Source organism: Aptenodytes forsteri, unplaced genomic scaffold (assembly GCF_000699145.1).
Source record: "Aptenodytes forsteri isolate BGI_AS27 unplaced genomic scaffold, ASM69914v1 Scaffold146, whole genome shotgun sequence".
Classification (NCBI taxonomy): Eukaryota; Metazoa; Chordata; class Aves; order Sphenisciformes; family Spheniscidae; genus Aptenodytes; species Aptenodytes forsteri.
In genome coordinates, this window is record NW_008795128.1 from 3,478,675 (window position 1) to 3,495,664 (window position 16,990).

Here is a 16,990-nt window from a genome sequence, read left to right on the forward strand (position 1 = left end):
CCTCTACAGCACGAGTCTTCAGTATCTTTTAATCTGTAGAAGCCATAAATATTTTCCAGTGCATCTTGTGCAGTAAATTTAAACTTCTGGGTTAATAGCAATATGCATAGCTTTTCTTATTTACCTTCTTCAGATTTCTAAGTAGCGCACAAACCTGTTATGATTATATAGCAGTGGTTTTCCTAAAAATACTATTATTTTCTTATTTTGTCATGTCCATAATCTTTGTAGATGACCTAAATTTGAACTTCTGTTTCTTTTGATATACCAGCTTGGCAAACTTTTTTCTCGTCATTTTGATGTCTATTTCTGTAGAACTAACTCTACCTGTTGTAGAATTTGGCAGGCCATTAAGCTGTTAGTCTGCTAGGTACGGTATCTGTAGACTTCCCTTACTGAGTAAACATGGTTGAAGATGTTAGTGGCAGAGTCAACAGAGGATATACTGTGTGTTTTGGATGTGCATTCCAAGATTTTTCTTGGCCCTAGCCCCAGCTGCTGCAGCGGGATTTTTAATGGAAAATTATTTCATGTATCAGAGTAATCTGGGCATCTGCTGTTCCTGTTCTGGCAGTATGGGAAAACCGTATGTTCAATTTGACTGGAGCTGTCTTTAATGTCCCTAGTATCTGTTTTTTGGGTCTTTTTCACCTTGTGTGATGTTTCAAGGGTAGATATTAATATGTAGCAATTCTTACTCACTTTAGTCATCAGGAAACAGGCATTGCTGCTGGTCATCTTATGCTGAGGTACAAATTTTAGCTAACGTTTGTATATTGTCTGAGTCCTAGGTGTCTTCCGCTTAATGAAATTATTATTGCTACAAAGAGTAGACGTTATGATGAAGTAGAAATTTTTCTAAAATGTAGGAAGGGATTAGAAGATAGAAGCAGTATGATCAATCGAGTTGTGTGGGTTTGTTGTTTGTTTTTTTTTTTTTACATAAAGTGTACTGTGTTGCCTTGATCTGTTCCTTACCAGCCTTTTCTACAGAAATAACTTAATGAAGAAGTTGAATTATCAGGACCAAAAAATACTGCTTGAAGTTTAATTATCTTATTTTAATAGCAGGTTCCTCACCTAGCTCCAGTAGCAGCTCCTCTGTTAATCCAATGGCTTCTCTTGGAGCATTGCAGACGCTGGCAGGGGCTACAGCAGGCCTCAACGTTAGCTCTTTAGCAGGTAAGCTATGTGTTGTGGTGGGTTGGAGGAATAGCTGATTATTATTCTTCAGGCTGTGCTAGTTCTGTGGGGGTGTTTTTCTGCTCCCTGCCTTTTTGTAATAGTGCAGAGTATTTGAAAGGTAATTGATCTGCCTCAGTGGAAGTACTCAGTCATCTTTATTTCCTCTTTCTTATACAGGAATGGCAGCCTTAAATGGAGGACTTGGTAGTGGTGGTCTCTCAAATGGGACAGGTAGCACAATGGAAGCCCTCACGCAGGCTTATTCTGGAATCCAGCAATATGCTGCTGCTGCATTGCCTACACTCTATAACCAGAGTCTTTTAACACAGCAGAGTATTGGTGCAGCGGGAAGTCAAAAAGAAGGTAGGCAGAAAGTTGTAGAAACAACTTGAGAGGGATTTTCAAAAGGGCAAGCTTAGCCCTTGCAGCTACCTTACCTGCAGAGCTTTTATTTGGCGGCATTTTTAAGAATCCTAAAGTTACTGAAGATAAAGAAAGAAAATCTGTGAGGCCTCTCTGTTAAGGGCTGTCCAAAGTAGTTTTTATACAGGAGATTTCTCCCAGGATTTGTCTAGTCTTAAATGCTTAGTAATAGTACTCCTCCATTTTCTCGGAGGACAGGAGAGTATGAGTCTGCAGCCTGATACATCCCACTGTCAAAGAATCAGTTGTGGTTTTGTTAATTTTGTTTTCTTGGTCCTTCACCTTTTCCCACAGATATTTAATGCCGATCTCTTCACTCTTCAGATTCAGAGTCAATTTAACATGCAGTGTAAAGTAATGACGAATGTAAGACTAAGTTTTCAGCAGAATGTAGGATGATGCTTAGAAAAGATTACAAGTAATGCGATTGCTTGTATTTTGTTTTGAGATTAGTCTCTTTGGGCTGCAAGTTTTGCATAGCCATTTTTGGTTTAGTCAGCATCTGGGGCTCAAACTTATTGTTCAGATTTCGTTACAGCAAGGATCTGTGAACCGGTTTTGGCACAATGTGGAAATTACAAGCAAAAATGGTGAGAGAGCTAGAATTATTTGAATGATCAATCACAGCAAAGGATCATGCTGATTTATTCTGGAATCAAGTACTCCACAGAAGTGCAAACAGCAGTTTCATTGTTTATTTAGAAAATTTGGCTTGAATGGCTCTTTCACCTTTTTTGTGAAGTGGGCCTATGTTATCCATGCTCTTTCTGAATTTGTATTCCTACTTGCTGTTTTAAGGTCCAGAGGGAGCCAATCTGTTTATCTATCATCTCCCCCAGGAGTTTGGGGATCAGGATCTGCTGCAGATGTTCATGCCATTTGGAAATGTCGTCTCTGCCAAGGTTTTCATTGACAAGCAGACCAATCTAAGCAAGTGTTTTGGTACGTTGGGTCTAATCATTACCTGTAGAAAGGTGGCTTCTTTCTAGTAATCTCTTTTCCAGTATATTGTCTAGTCTAGCTTTTAAGTCAAGTAGTGACTCTTTCTCTATATCCCTAAAAAATAAATAAATAAATATGAACTCTTCCAGCAATGAACTGTATTTTCCTGATTTTTTTTGTGACTTTTTGCTTTTCCTGATTTTGTACTGTTATGACTCATTATACTGTTATGGCCCTAGATAATTCACTATGATTTGTGTTTGCAGACTGTAATTATGGTATAGTTCCTTCTCTTCCCCCTTTCTGTCTTTTCACTAATTGTTTACGTTGCTGTATATACTACTTACTATGTTATCATTATGAATGATTTCTATTAATATTTTTATATATTATTATTATGGCTACCATATAGTACAGGAACATTTGACTCGGATGTTCTGTAAATGCTCCGAAGGCAATTTTTAAAGCTTCCTCCTAATTCTTGAAAACTTTTTAATAGAAAAAACATTTCAGTTGTTGTTTACCTAACTTTGGTTGTATCTCTTATCCTAATTTTGCTCTGCTTATTGTGTATTTCGATGGGAGGCACATTAATGTGGGAAGTGTATCCTAAAACTGTAAATCAACCTGTCGTGCTACTGTTACTATCCAAATAGATTATTTTCAGTTAACTGCTAAAGTCTGTGATGCCGGAAGAGCAAAGAACATATTCTTCCTTAGCTTGCGTAGTAGCAGGCTGCACATGTGGACTGAAAGATTCATGGTTTTATTTTCCTCACTTTGAAACCCCGGTGCATGTAATTGTAGCATTTTTGTAGTGCTGTAAGCTCTCGTGACTATTTTGATAGATGGAGATTTCTTGTGATGGAATAGGAGAGGTGAGCCTTTCTCTATGGTTTTGATAGTTTTGTGTCTACATAATATCCTGTATTTTTTAGTATTTAAGCCAAAAGATGTGGACAATCTGATGCTTTGTGAGAACACAAAAATATGCTGAGCATCAGGCTGTAACACCTGCACGTGGAATGATCTCCCAAGGTAGTGATACCAGCCATTGACTGGAGTTACTTAAAATGGGTTCCTTCAAAACCCTGGAGAAGTTTAGTTTGAAGATGCTCTTTCCCTGGAATGATATACAACTTTTCATCCAAGAGAGACCTAAACATAATAGTGGTACAAGTGCCACACTGCCTTGACAGCTACTTCACTCCAAACAAAGCTACTCCCATAATGCCAAGAGGGTGATTTCAGTCTTGTGTCTTTAATGAGCTTTCATATATAGATTAACATTTTCCAGGTTTGGTTTGCTCCCAGGTATGAGTTCTTATAAAACCAACAGCAGTACTTATTTTTGTTGGAAGACTAGAAAATGTTATTTTAATTTCCTGAGCTTTGTATATCTTTTGGCCAAAGTTCCATACGTCAGAAAGCAACTTTGTCTGAGAGCCCTTAGTAAGAGGTTTTTATGAAGAGTCTAAAACAGTTGTGAGCTTCTGAAAATGGCATTTCATGCAGGCCTCTCCTACCTTGTGAGTACCTGCATTTCCAATTGTGAGTAGCTGTTCTGGACAGCTTTGGCATGGTGTAATTATGTATTTTCCTTCCTTCAGGTTTTGTAAGTTACGACAATCCTGTCTCTGCACAGGCTGCCATTCAGTCAATGAACGGCTTTCAGATTGGCATGAAGCGTCTGAAAGTACAGCTCAAGCGCTCTAAGAATGACAGCAAGCCATACTGAGCGCCCCTCCCCTCCGGGACTGGAGTGAGAAGGATCTTCTGGTAAGTTGGAGAGGAGCGCACTTAGTGATTCGAAGCCCTAAGGCTGTGTTTTTACAGTCCTGGAAGCTGATCCATGCCTTCTGTTTGGCACATCTTCCCCTGAAGATTCGGCTGCAGCCTCTGCTGAGAATCCCGCTTCGGATGGAGGACAAGTTTGTGCTTTTGTTTCCAGTGTTTTACTTTGGAGTTTAGGTGCCATATCGCTGAGGTTTTTTTTTTTCCCTTATTTGAAGTTTGCTGTGTTTGTAACCAGTGTGTGTTGAGAAGGACCAATGCCAGCTCCTTGGGGGTGGGGAGGGAAGGTTAAAGGGAGCAGCAGAAACTGACACCGCACTGCCTTGGGGTAGAGAGGAGAAAGGGAAGCAGAACTGACACCACACCGCCATGGGGTAGAGGAGAAGGGAAAGCAGAAATAACACAGAACAGCTGATGAAAACAAAGATGGGGAAGGAGAACTGAGTCCATCCAAGTTTGGGTGAGCAAAGAACCAACTCCATGTAGCCTTCGTCATGCCCCATCCCCTCTTTGAAATTTCCTTAACTGTGTGCCATGGTGGGGATTTAGTAAATCATCTCTAAAGCAGGAGACAGGCTAGAAGGGTGAACATGTTAACAAGCCAAAGGAAAACTGCAGTGATTTTTTTTTTGCTGTATATAAAGTAGTGTTTATATAGCACTGTGAATGTACACAGCACTTTATAAAATTATTAGATAATGTCCCTGCCCAGAAAATTTCACTGTCCATTTACAGTTGAATATTAATGAGATGCAGTGGATTTCTCCATATTTAAGAAAACTTATCCTATGTACTTTATCTAGGTTTTGTAGAAAGGTGTAGAGGGAGACAGCTTAGTCTGGATGAATACATCTGGGACTGGAAACAAGAAACTTTTGATCCCTGGTAACCTGCAGAATTTTTTTGACAATTTTTCTTCTTAACAGTTCATCACATTCCCCATTTCTGTGGAATAATGTCCTTTTTGCAGAGTAGTACTTTGAATTCATTCTGATAAGCATAATGTAAGTGCTGTTTGTTTCTCTATTAAAATGACTGTTAAATTGAGATACAAAGCCCAGAGTTACCCTAACATAGCTCTTGAGGCTCCTGTTTTATACATGTTCTCATAGGATTTGATTTCTCAGTCTTAACTCTGTTGCAAATATAACTTCCTGGTTTTTGTTTTTGTTTTTTTTTAAAAAAAAAAACCACAAAATCATTTGTGCAGTGATTTGGTCTAGTAATCAGGTATTTCTTTATACTGCAGTTTTCCTTTAAGGTGGTGTGTACCAGTGCAAAACAGGCTGACACAGGAGCTGTGAAACCAGAGCAGAGCATTGAGCCATTCAGTCTTATTCTGCCTTTTGGTACTAGCTGTTATCTTCTATATTGAAGGAAAATTGAACACACGCTTTTTCTGCACACTTGTGAAATTGCTAATGCGTTGCTAAGGGCCTTTGTTATACACTGGGTTTAGGGGCCTCAAAGGACTTTTGACACTCTGGCCTGAGTTGTTTTAAGAAATCAGAGTCCCATTTTATAACCACCAAAATCCACCTCTGTCACAAGAGGAAGTTTACAGTTTCTGTGCGTCTTTAACAGAAGTTCCATTTACCTCATATTTTCTCCTTTTCCTTGTTTTCTTTGTATTCCTGGTTCGTGATGCTGTTTCCCAGGGCACCAGCCAACACTGCAATCTGGGAGCCAGCTGCTAAATAATGAGTGTATGGGTCAGACATAGGGTTGGGACTTTCTGTTCTGCTCCAGCAGGAGGAGCACTAAACCCATCAAACCTGAGATCATGTTCAGAATCTGCACCCGTGTGCGGTGGCCTGTTGGGAATGTCGGGCGTTCCCAGGGACTGGGTCCCCTGGGATCTCAAACCTCAGAAGTACAAGGCCTGACCCATAGCATCCAAGAAGAGCCCTTTCCATTCTTAAATTGAAAATCAAACAGTTAGTTGATGCCAGTCTGTCTATATTGATGGCAGACAGGAAAATCTATCAGTATTATTCAAATCATTTTGTGGTGGCAAAGGTTCAAAGGCCAGATTGCCAAATTTCCCAGTTATGCTGGCATGTGGTACCCTTCTGTGTTAATTATTTGAATCTCTCTAGAAACGTAAGCATACACTTAAGTGAACCGTGTACACTTGAATTCTGCACGATGGGAAAGATGTGTCCTGGTTTTCTGAGAAAAGAGTGTTGGAGTGTGAAGGCCTCCAGGGTGATAATGGGATTTTTTTTTATAAATAATATACTTTTCAAAAAAAGAAAAAAAAAAAAGAAAAAAAAAACATAGTTGGGAGCAACTGCTCCAAGTGCAACCTGCTGTAACCAAGAATATTGTTTCTATTTTTATAGAAGTTTTATACGGCTCCAGGGTGGAGATATTTATTACCTAAATTATTTCACTGGAAAAAAAGGCCAGGCTATTGTAGAATCCTGAATGTGATTGTTTTACACACATAATGATGTGCATGATTGAAACTACTGATTTTCAGTGGCCTGTTTGCAGCCCAACAACTGCTAAATGGGGAAGACGAACGCTGTGAACCAGTGGAGGAGAGCACTGTGCTCTGGGGTCTCTACAGTCACTCTTACCTTCTTTGCACCCTACCCCACTGTACTATCTGAGACCTTTGTCCTGTTTTTCTTTTAACCTGATGCTCTGGCCTCTTTACTAGTCATTCCAGTTGCCCAAAATTAGATATTTTAGCTTCTGCATCCTATAGTGTGTCCTCAATACTGTAACTTACGGATCAAGCTTGGCATTGTTGCAAATAGGTGCAACTCCCATTGACTTTAGGAAATTCCAGTTTACACTGTGGCTTAGTTTGATCAGTGACTCCTCCCAGACATAATCACCTTAAGACACCTAACTTGGGCTAGCTCTTGTGCCTTACTGGCATGACTATAAGTATTGCCAAAAAGAAAAAGAAAAAAAAATCTATGCAGGTTAAATTTTAAAAGATGTGATCCTCAGATGGTTTGAATCAATGCAGTTCTGCTCTCTTCAGCAGAGCTGCATCAATTTTCACCAGCTGAAGATGTTGCCCTTTTTGTGTATTTGTTTCAGATTTCCCTTTCTTGGTGTATCAATGTATATGTTGCCAAAGTTAATAAATGTATCAAGTTTGTGACTTGGGCAGATTTTTTTCTGATAACAGAACTGATCAGATAAAGTCAACGTTTCTATGTCTGGTGGCTGCTGCTGACTCTGGAGATTTAGGCTCTTCTTGCCTTCCAGTCTTAAGCCAGTTTTCTTCCTCACTCATTGGCAGGAAAGTCTGGGATTGTGGGGACTTGCGGCTTTTCAATTTTATTTTATTTTTAATTCCTATCATGCTCTCATTCAAGTGCAAATCAAATCAGTGTCAAATGCTTTATTTCCTGGATAGTAGGATAAGAGTTGGGTGAGTTCAAATAAACTGCAGAAGTTTATTTGAACTTAATTATTTTCTTGAACTTAAGAAGGCTTAAGTAACCGCATGGACAAAATATTCTGTATGCTCATAAACCAAAGAATCTGAATTTTCTACAACAAAAGCTGGTAGGACATCTGCTGAAATGGAATTCCATATTGCATGTGCCACCAGGAAGTACTTACGTATTTTTAGAAACAAGATGGAAATGGTATACTTCATAGATTTATTTTTTTCTCAGAAGACATTTGATTTTACTAGATATGCTGTAGTAAAATGAAAGTATTATGAACAATTGAAGTCTTAGTCTGATGCTACTTAGTATCAAGTACTATAGTAAACGAAATCATAGATTCTTCAGTCCCCTAGATAATGAACAGTCCAAAATAGGATATCTCTTTGTAGTTTAGCTTTTTCTTCCAGTAATACAAAGCTTGCATTATTAGAAAATGCATTTGATGTATAGTGATTAAATTTTAATCCCAAGCAGAATGAGGACTGGAATTTTTCAAAAGTATCTGAGACAATGATGATGAATATCTCTTTATAGTTTAATGGTGAGGCAGTTTACTAGCTGTGGGCACTACTATCTGGAAAATAGGTGCCTCAAAATTTCTCACTGGCAAATACATCTATAAGGAAAAAGCTTTTCATCTGAATACTGAAGGTCACGTAGCATGATAGATTCTGCTTGCATGATAGAATTAACTGAAGTGTTTCTTCTTGTTAATGGTTGTGAGTTAGGGAAGAACACCCAAGCAGAGTGAAATTGTTCCTATTTCATTTGGAAATACCTAAAAGCAACTTCGATAAAGCAAACTGCAAATGAAGGGTGCTACTATGAACACGGAAAATGCTTTGAGAGCTTCTTGTTGCAAACATTTGAACATAAGGATGTTATACATCCCTGAGCATACCTACCACAAAGTGTAAAACACAGAAGGCAGAATTATCACAGTTGTGAGAATAAACCAAGAACAAACTGGAATAACTTTCCCCAAGTCATTAAGTTCTTATCCAGCATCTCATGGCTCTGCTCTTATAGGCCAGTCCTTCCTCAGGGCTTTAATGAAACTTAGTCTTTCCCCTCAAAATTGCCGAGTGAAATATTTGAAAAATCTCTGTCAAAAAAAACCCAAAGAAATCACAAAGAATTTCTATGGTGCATGCTTAGATGTCACTTGATTTCATGCCTCTTATTGTTTGTCATGCCTCAGTTCATGATGAATTTGCCTTTCTGGTTTAGGACTGAAACCTTACCACTATCTGCAAACTATCTAGAGTATTTCTAGAACTATAGAAATAACTGCAAGAGTTGCATTGTACTCTCTTTGCAGAAGTTGGTTTAAACTCCATACTAAGTCCTTTCCCTTAATTGGAAAGTATGAAGAGCAAATTAATCTCAGCAATTCTAGCAAGTGGAGTGTTGCAGGTTTAGCGGACAGTGTGCTTCTCATTGCCTTGGAACTAGAATGCAACCCTTGCTATTCTCAAACATGCTATAAATGCTGTAAGATAATGTGCAAGTCTCACCTTGCTCTAGTCTCTAACCAGCAGCTTTGAGATATGCTGAAGAATAAGGCCACAAACAGGAGATAAAGGGGAGTCGAGAGGGGGGGCGGGGAGGGAGGAAGAAAAAAGAAAAAACTTGTTTCCTCTCTCCCCTACCTCCCACATTCTTCCCCAAATGTTCCTTGTCTCTTGCAGCTCACAAGCTGAGAGGAGGAAACAAAGTTATTTATATGACTTAATATAAGAATTATTTTATTTATAAACTCTTCAAGAAAGCTTCGGGAAACACATTTTTTTTCTACTCATCAAACTGGCAACAGTGACTGTAGAGCTTCTCAGAGCCCAGAATCCCCTCCTCATGAAGCCAGGGAGCTGGGGGCTGTTTATAGAAAAGATTGGGAAAGGAAAACCCCTGTGCAGGTCTAATGGTATGAAAAGTGCTCAGCTAGGACAAGTCTTAACTTGCGGTCAAGTCTTAAGGAATTCTTCTCTAATGTGTGGAGTTTTTGGTTCCACTTACTTGTCTTGTATATCTTCCCTAACCGCCCACTCCCCCGGTTCCAAATCACCCACCCCCAGTTTCATGGGCTCCTAGGGAATGAGAAGGGACTGTAGCTGAAGGAAAGAACATGGATTTCCTGGGCTACCACTGCCTAAGAACTTCCCATGTCAGGATGCCAGAAGAGTCTCAGCCGTCAAACCACCTGTAAATCCCTTGTGTCCTCTGTCTTGTCTCTCATGGTCTCAGTCTCTGTGGGCAAATGTTAGCCCTGGAGCCATATTTTTTGGAGTCGGTCTCCTGGGGAGGGACCTTGCTCTGTTCTTCTCCTAAACAGAGCTAGTGGAGACGCTGGGCACAGGGCAAGGTGAATGCATGCTAATCAATGTGTCACGAGGCTGTGGAGCGCTCCACAGACTGGGTGTTGAGAGGGAAATCCAGGCCTCTGCTTCCATTTGGTTTCTGGCAGTTTGATGTTTACTTGGTGTCTTTCATGTACTTCGACTTTTACTTGTCCATCGTTGGCATGTGCTGCCCTTCCCTGTCAACTCCCTTCCCCAGGAGATCTCATTGTACAGTGCCCATTCTTGTTCTCTCTCTCCGTGTTTGGATGTACTGCTCTGTGTAACTCAGTGGGTCTCCCTCTTTCTGGTTTGTTTTTTTTCTAGATTCCTGCCGTTTGTTCATCGTTGTGCCTAAAGCATGTCGATGTGGCGTTCAAGTACATCGTCCAAATCCTTGTCTCTTCAGCTTCTCTGATGCTTGAACTCTCACCTTTGACCTTGTGTTGACCTTTGATGCTGATGTGTATTTTTATTACGTTTGTTTCTTTCTTTTTTTTTTGTTTGGTTTTTTTTTGTGCTGCCAAATTGGTTTTGCTAGAAAGACTGCTGAAGGGGAATATTTAAACTTGCATTTGAATATAAAAGAATTTCTATTTTTCTAGACCTTCGTAAGATAACCACTTGATTTTGTGAATCTGATTCTTTGTAATTGTCTTCAGAGCAGCCTTGCTAGCATACCTTGTGGAGTATTTGTATTTCTGTGAACATACAGCCAATCACTTTCTAGGCTTAGTTTTTTCTGTGTGCTTAGTTTTAAAAACACAGTTTCGAAGAAAAAGTCAATTATATGGTGTGACTCAATCTTTCAGGAGACTTCCTAGTCACATTTTGCTGATCTGGTTCTGTGCTTGAGGAGACAGCATGTGTTTTTATGAGTTCAAACTTGTGACTTGAGTGGCATCAGCAGAAAACACTTGAACTACATTTTCTTCTGATTGTAGCTACATTTTTGCCCTGGCATTTATTGATTTATTTTTTATTATTATTATTATTTTTATTTTTGTTAAGCCCCAGCATGCTTGGTTTTTTTGTAACTACGATCTCCTCAGCAAAATGTGATGTGTTTTTGTTTATCTTTCAAACTAAGGTAGTGCCCAGAAATGTTTTGCATGTTTCCTGCTGTTTTCTTCACACTCGTATATATCACCTTCACCTCTCTGTTTTCTATAGTTTGTGCAAAAACTGAGCAATTTATAGGGCTTCAAAGGTATCCTTTAAATTGGTGTTTTTGGTATGACAAATATCTGATCAGAAGCCTTTTTATTTTTTCCCCTGCTTTCCTGTGTGATTATCAGTCTGCAGTGAAAATTTGATCAAAGTTGATGTTGTATTTTGTTAAGCCCCAGCATGCTTGGTTTTTTTGTAACTACGATCTCCTCAGCAAAATGTGATGTTTTTGTTTTAATCTTTCAAACTAAGGTAGTGCCCAGAAATGTTTTGCATGTTTCCTGCTGTTTTCTTCACACCCTCGTATATATCACCTTCACCTCTCTGTTTTCTATAGTTTGTGCAAAAACTGAGCAATTTAATGGGCTTCAAAGGTATCCTTTAAATTGGTGTTTTTGGTATGACAAATATCTGATCAGAAGCCACCTGAGGGCATCTACCTGTGCACTTAGACTGTCTGCCTGACAGAGCACCTGGACCTTGTTCCATCTCTAGTGCTGTCTGAGGCTCCCAGGGGGCTCGGTTGCACTGTTCCTGTAGTGGAAGTTTTGGTGGAAGGGGATAGCTGGGGAGCAGGAAGGTGGGGGAACTTCACAGTATTTCTGTTACCAAAGTTATCTGAAGCTAGGGCTCCTTTGAAACACTCTTTATGAGCATTTTGTATAATTCAGGGCACATTTTTGTGAAGTCCAGCCCCAGTTTAATACCATCAGTCAGACCTTGGTGGCAGGATCCTGGAAGGATCTAGGTTAGCTCTTGAAATAAAGTGTTTGAAATATCCCAGAGAAAGCATTTGTAAACCTGGTCCTACAACTGCTGGCTCTTTTCCCAAGCGACAAGCACAATACAACAGCCTCTGAAGCTGTTACCTGAACAGGGTACCATCCCCAGCTCTCTTCTCAAGGGCCTTAGCTGGGGAATCTCTACGGAGATTTTTTAGTTTTTGTTTAGTTTTTAATTGGGTAATGAGCTACGCAGTTTTTCTGGCTTGCAGGATGAACTAGAACAGGTTACTGCTTTCTGGGTAGCAGGCTTCCCCCTACCCTACATACCATCTGCACAGGTAGAAACTGGGATGTAGCTTCTAGATGAAGGCACCTGAAGAGTGTGTGCTGTGATGAAGTTTCAGTCAGAAGGAGAAGCAAGCTAGTGTAGGTATCTTAACAGTAGAAAATAATGTGAAATGAAATCCCAGGAGAAGGGGTTTTGCTGAGAAACCAAATCGTGTTTGATTGGGATAATGCAAAAATGCAAAAGCATTTTTTTCTATTCTACTCCTGAGTTGGCTGAGGATACTATATTCTCAGTAGATATTGGCTAGACTTGTGTAGACAGTCCTTAATCTGCTTATAAGACAGAACATGTTTGGATATGGTACATATACCTGGGAGTGAAGCGTGAGGCTGGATGAAAAAAGGATAAAGACTTGTTTATTTGGGAGGTAGGGTTGTGGGCTGGCTGCTGTTAGTCCCACAGTCTGAATGCACAGGGCTGTGTGTCAGTGGGGGGCACTGATACCCTGCAGTGTATTGAGTAACTGCCAATACGTTTCTGTACATGCGCGTTTGGTTCCATAAGGAACTTTGGGGAAACCTGTGGAAAAATATCTGAAGAAAACCAAAATGCCAAACATTGGATGTTTCTTTCCTTTCTTCTTTCCTTTTCTTCCTTTGGTTGTTTTAATTGTTCTGTGGTGGTTTTAATGGATTTGAGACAGTGGAGCAGCAGCTGCCTTTCTGATTTTTGGCTGCTTTTTGTGAATAATTTAAAAAGAAAATTTACATTTTGGAGACAAACCTGTGGGCTTTTTTATTGGTACAAACATTGTATTTAACACTAGGGGTTTTGTACAGTTTTTTGCCTTTTCTACTAGAAAACAATGTAAAGTGATTCACAATGTGACGAGAAAACAAATTGCCACTATGACCAAATGTAGAGTCTGTTCTGCAGTAACGGGATTTAATCAACTCGAAGTCGTGGTTCAGTCATAGAAATGCTTTTCTTTACCTTGTTTGAGCTGTTCCTTTTTTTTTTTCTTGTTTTGATTTGCAAAACAAAATGTCTTTTTGTGTGAAATTGTGTTGTACTCTGTAGAGAATTACGGATTTTACTTTAATGGTTTAAAAAGCAGAGGAGCACGTGTTGCTTTTCTGATCTGATCACAGAGTTTGTGTAGTGGATTTAAAAATGAAAAGATTTGTTACAAGTTTGGAACGAGCGAGTATGTGTTAAAGGAATTTTCTTCCTTTTGTGTGTGTGTGTTGTTTTTTTTTTTTTCTTTTTGTCCCAAAGGGCAACTTAAAGCTGTTTTAATTGCACAGACACACCGACAACAAGTCATTTTGTATATGCCAAGTGTGGTACCTTCCTTTGTTTATTTGCTATTAAACTGTTTGAGAAGAGTCCTTGTGTGTTGTATTTGTGTCTTAAACTTGAGGATCTTTTTGGGTCCAAGTGTGGGAAGATGAGGAGAGAGATGAGAGAACTATCTTCCAGTTTCTTAGCTGTGAGCCACAAAAATTTTCATGGCCCAATGCCACTTGTTCTGGATGTACAGAATACATAGCCCTGGATTTTTACCTGTATGTAGATGAGCTACTTTGAGTACAAATGGAAAAGACTTTTTCGTTGTTTAGCCTCTATTTCGTATCATTCGGCAGTCAAGTCCCCTTAGACATTAGATACAGAAAAGCTGAGAATCTTGGATAATGCAAATATGTGATACACTGGGGAGTGAGGTGTAGGCATATCCAGCCTCACAGAATTGGTGCTGTGCAGCCACTTGTCTGTCCGTGCACTGTGCTTCATGGTGTTCCAAGGGCTAAATAACTTCAGCATAACACCAGACTTGAGCTATATGGGAACAGCACGCGTGTGTGGTGGTGCGTGAGATTAGATAGGCACCAGCTCATGCTGCTCCAACAAGCCCCATACCCGCCACTGCCTCCTTACCCCTTCCAGGAACACGGCCAAGTTTGCTGAACCTATCCTGGTTCTGCAACATGAAGGTATCTGCAGTCCCCAGTGCTCCTGGTCCTGGAAATACTACACGGGGAAACCCCAAATGGGTTGGGATTACTTAGTAGCTCAGGTTTTGTGATAAGCGAAAGTTACCTGCTTTGCTTTTAGAACTAAGATATGTTAATCATTTGAAATAAAATGAGTTGTTTAAAAAAAAAATATTTGGTGTAGGCAAAGTATAATTCATTTAGAAACTTGCCACGAGTTTGACATTAATATTGCCTCTCTCAGAAGGAAAGTACCACAATGGCCATGAGTTTGCCACATTTCTGAAAGCTCCTAAAATTCAGTAATGTTACTCCTTCCTTCTGCTGTCTTGCATCTCAGAGACTGCAAGCATTTTCAGGGCAGCTATGTTTCTTCTCCGTGTCCTTTTCCTCTGTTATCTGGCATACTCTGTTTCACCCCATTACTTCCTACATGACTGTAAATCTGAGAGCACTTGCAAGCATCAGGATTCAGTGCAGCATTCTTTTCCCTGCAGTGCACCAATTGCGAAGCGAGGCGCTGAGCCACCTGTTGCAGAGTATGCTGGGATCCCTGCAGTTAATTTGCAGCTGTTGAGAAGGGAGGCTGGAGAGATTTTAGTTCAGATATGTCTGAGGTGAAGGATGGAAAGAAACAATTGAATCAGAAAAAGGGTTTGTTTAGGCGGGATGGAAGGTTCCTGCTTGTGCAAAACGTTGGCTAGCCTCATCTTACGCAATCAAAGCTCTGTCAGCTGCATCTTACAGAATTGATACGAGATCCTTCTGGGTAGGTGGCTTTTTTATTTTTTGAAGGTTTTTTCTTTAATTTAAAAGGCCACCACCAGTCAGTAGACAATTAAACTACAAATAAGAGCCAGTGTATTAATCTCTGAAAATAATCAGCACTTCACATGAGTTGTTATATTTGTCAACATCAATAGGAGATACACAAACCTGTAGATTAAGTCCTGATGTTGAATGTTTTAGGAGAAATTTTTTTCTTCTCGCATCCACCTCCACCTTTCACTACTTATTTTGACTCCAGTCTCCAATCTTCCTGACTTTACCAGCCATGTTCTGCTGTCTTCATATGGCCAGGAGTCACCAGGGATGCATTATGAAGAGCAGTGGGGAGGAAGACAAGCAGCTCAGTGGGGTCACTCTGAAGAAGTGACTGTGATTAGCTACACTGCGTGTATAGCTCCACCGCGTGACAGGTGAGATTCCCTGATTTGGTGTTTCCATGCACCTTGCAGGCTTACTTATTGCAGTTCCTGAGAAGAAACTGTGGATCACTTACTGTAGAAGCCATACCTGAATCTTGTACGAACTAGAGCTATCTTGAGCCACAGGCTGATGATCACTCTGCCACTACTTTCTCAAAGCAGCACAGGTAGTCAGTGTCTTGGTAATTCTACCCATTTACCCCTCCTTATTTAGGCAGCTGCATTGGGCTTAAAGTGGTATGTTCTGTATCAGAGTGCGTTTCTGTTTTTTAAAAATGACCAATTTGAGCTTGATGGTTCTACCCCCCTAAAGGGGGGTAGATTTAGACTAGATATAAGGAAGAAATTTTTTACACTGAGGGTGGTGAAACACTGGAACAGGTTGCCCAGAGAGGTGGTGGATGCCCCATCCCTGGACACATTCCAGGTCAGGTTGGACGGGGCTCTGAGCAACCTGATCTAGTTGAAGATGTCCCTGCCCACGGCAGGGGGCTTGGACTAGATGACCTTTAAAGGTCTCTTCCAACCCAAACTATTCTATGATTATTTTACTAGGGTAAGTTTTTATCTCAGTAGGTGAGTTGTGAGTTGATTCTTAAGAGACTAAGCACTATTTCATAGGAGAACTCAAAAGCAAGGAAGTACAGCGTGTTTAACAAAATTCAGGACAGATCATTTCCCCCCTGTTAGATGGGTTTTGTCAGACTGCAAGGCATCCTCTTCTCACTTTGCCTATTCTTTGTGGGATATGAGAGTGAATATTGAGGGGAGCAGTGCTTTGGTGAAGTGGTTCAAAAGCATCAGGATGAGTCTGAGTTACAGTCAGGTTACTTGTAGAAGGTTAATTTTGCAAAGTAGTCTGCTCCAGCAAGGAATGATGTGATTTTTGTTCTCCCCCTTGAGTCCTGGCTTGATTTTTTTATGTAGCAGACTCCAGTGGTTGCTGTCCATGTCCTCTTAACTTCTCCAAGTCCAGAAATCTGATGGCCTCACCATTGCCAGGGCTTTCCATGGGGGTCGGTCTTCTGCATCTTGTGTCCATCCCACCACCCACCTCCACAGAGACGTATAAGAATTACTGCAGGGAGGAGAGACTTTTTTAAATTCCGAATTAGACTTTTATGGAAGCCCTAAAATCTATAAAGTACCTAGATAATAATTTTAACAGTGCTGCTGAAGTGATTTTTGCACACTAACCAGCTGTGCCTCAGCACTACTTTCCTTCAGCCTTCTGTAGATTTTTCCACAGTTTCTACTTCTAAAGTTTGAGAGTACACAGAGTCTATGCTGAAACAGCATCTAGCACATTACTGCTCTGAAAAACAGTGCTAAATTAAATAGTACAAATATCATAAGAGTATATAAGCTCCCAAAAGAGAATCAGTCTGATTGTAGCAAGACTTTTCTACCATTTAAAATGCTTTGCTTTTTAAAATACTTTTCTGAGGAAATTTTGGATAAAGGTATGGATGGAATCTCCTGGAGTCATGATCTCCAGATCA

At 40.1% G+C, this 16,990-nt stretch overlaps 1 protein-coding gene across 8 annotated transcripts in view; it reads left to right on the forward strand.

Annotated features, from left to right (window-relative positions):
* CELF1 (CUGBP, Elav-like family member 1) overlaps positions 1-11,101 on the forward strand; it is a 43,611-nt gene extending 32,510 nt beyond the window's left edge. For 3 of the 8 annotated variants that reach the window (XM_009277487.1, XM_019471604.1, XM_009277488.1), the window contains exons 10-14: positions 1,069-1,182; positions 1,363-1,548; positions 2,407-2,550; positions 4,161-4,329; positions 10,430-11,101. In XM_009277487.1, the coding sequence (XP_009275762.1) occupies positions 1,069-1,182; positions 1,363-1,548; positions 2,407-2,550; positions 4,161-4,288 (572 nt within the window). In that variant the 3' untranslated portion in view covers positions 4,289-4,329; positions 10,430-11,101. Of the gene's footprint in view, positions 1-1,068; positions 1,183-1,362; positions 1,549-2,406; positions 2,614-4,160; positions 7,274-10,429 lie in introns of those variants that run through there. The other 5 variants (XM_009277489.1, XM_009277492.1, XM_009277490.1 and 2 more) reach the window with 3 other exon arrangements.
* The last annotated feature ends 5,889 nt before the right edge of the window (positions 11,102-16,990 follow it).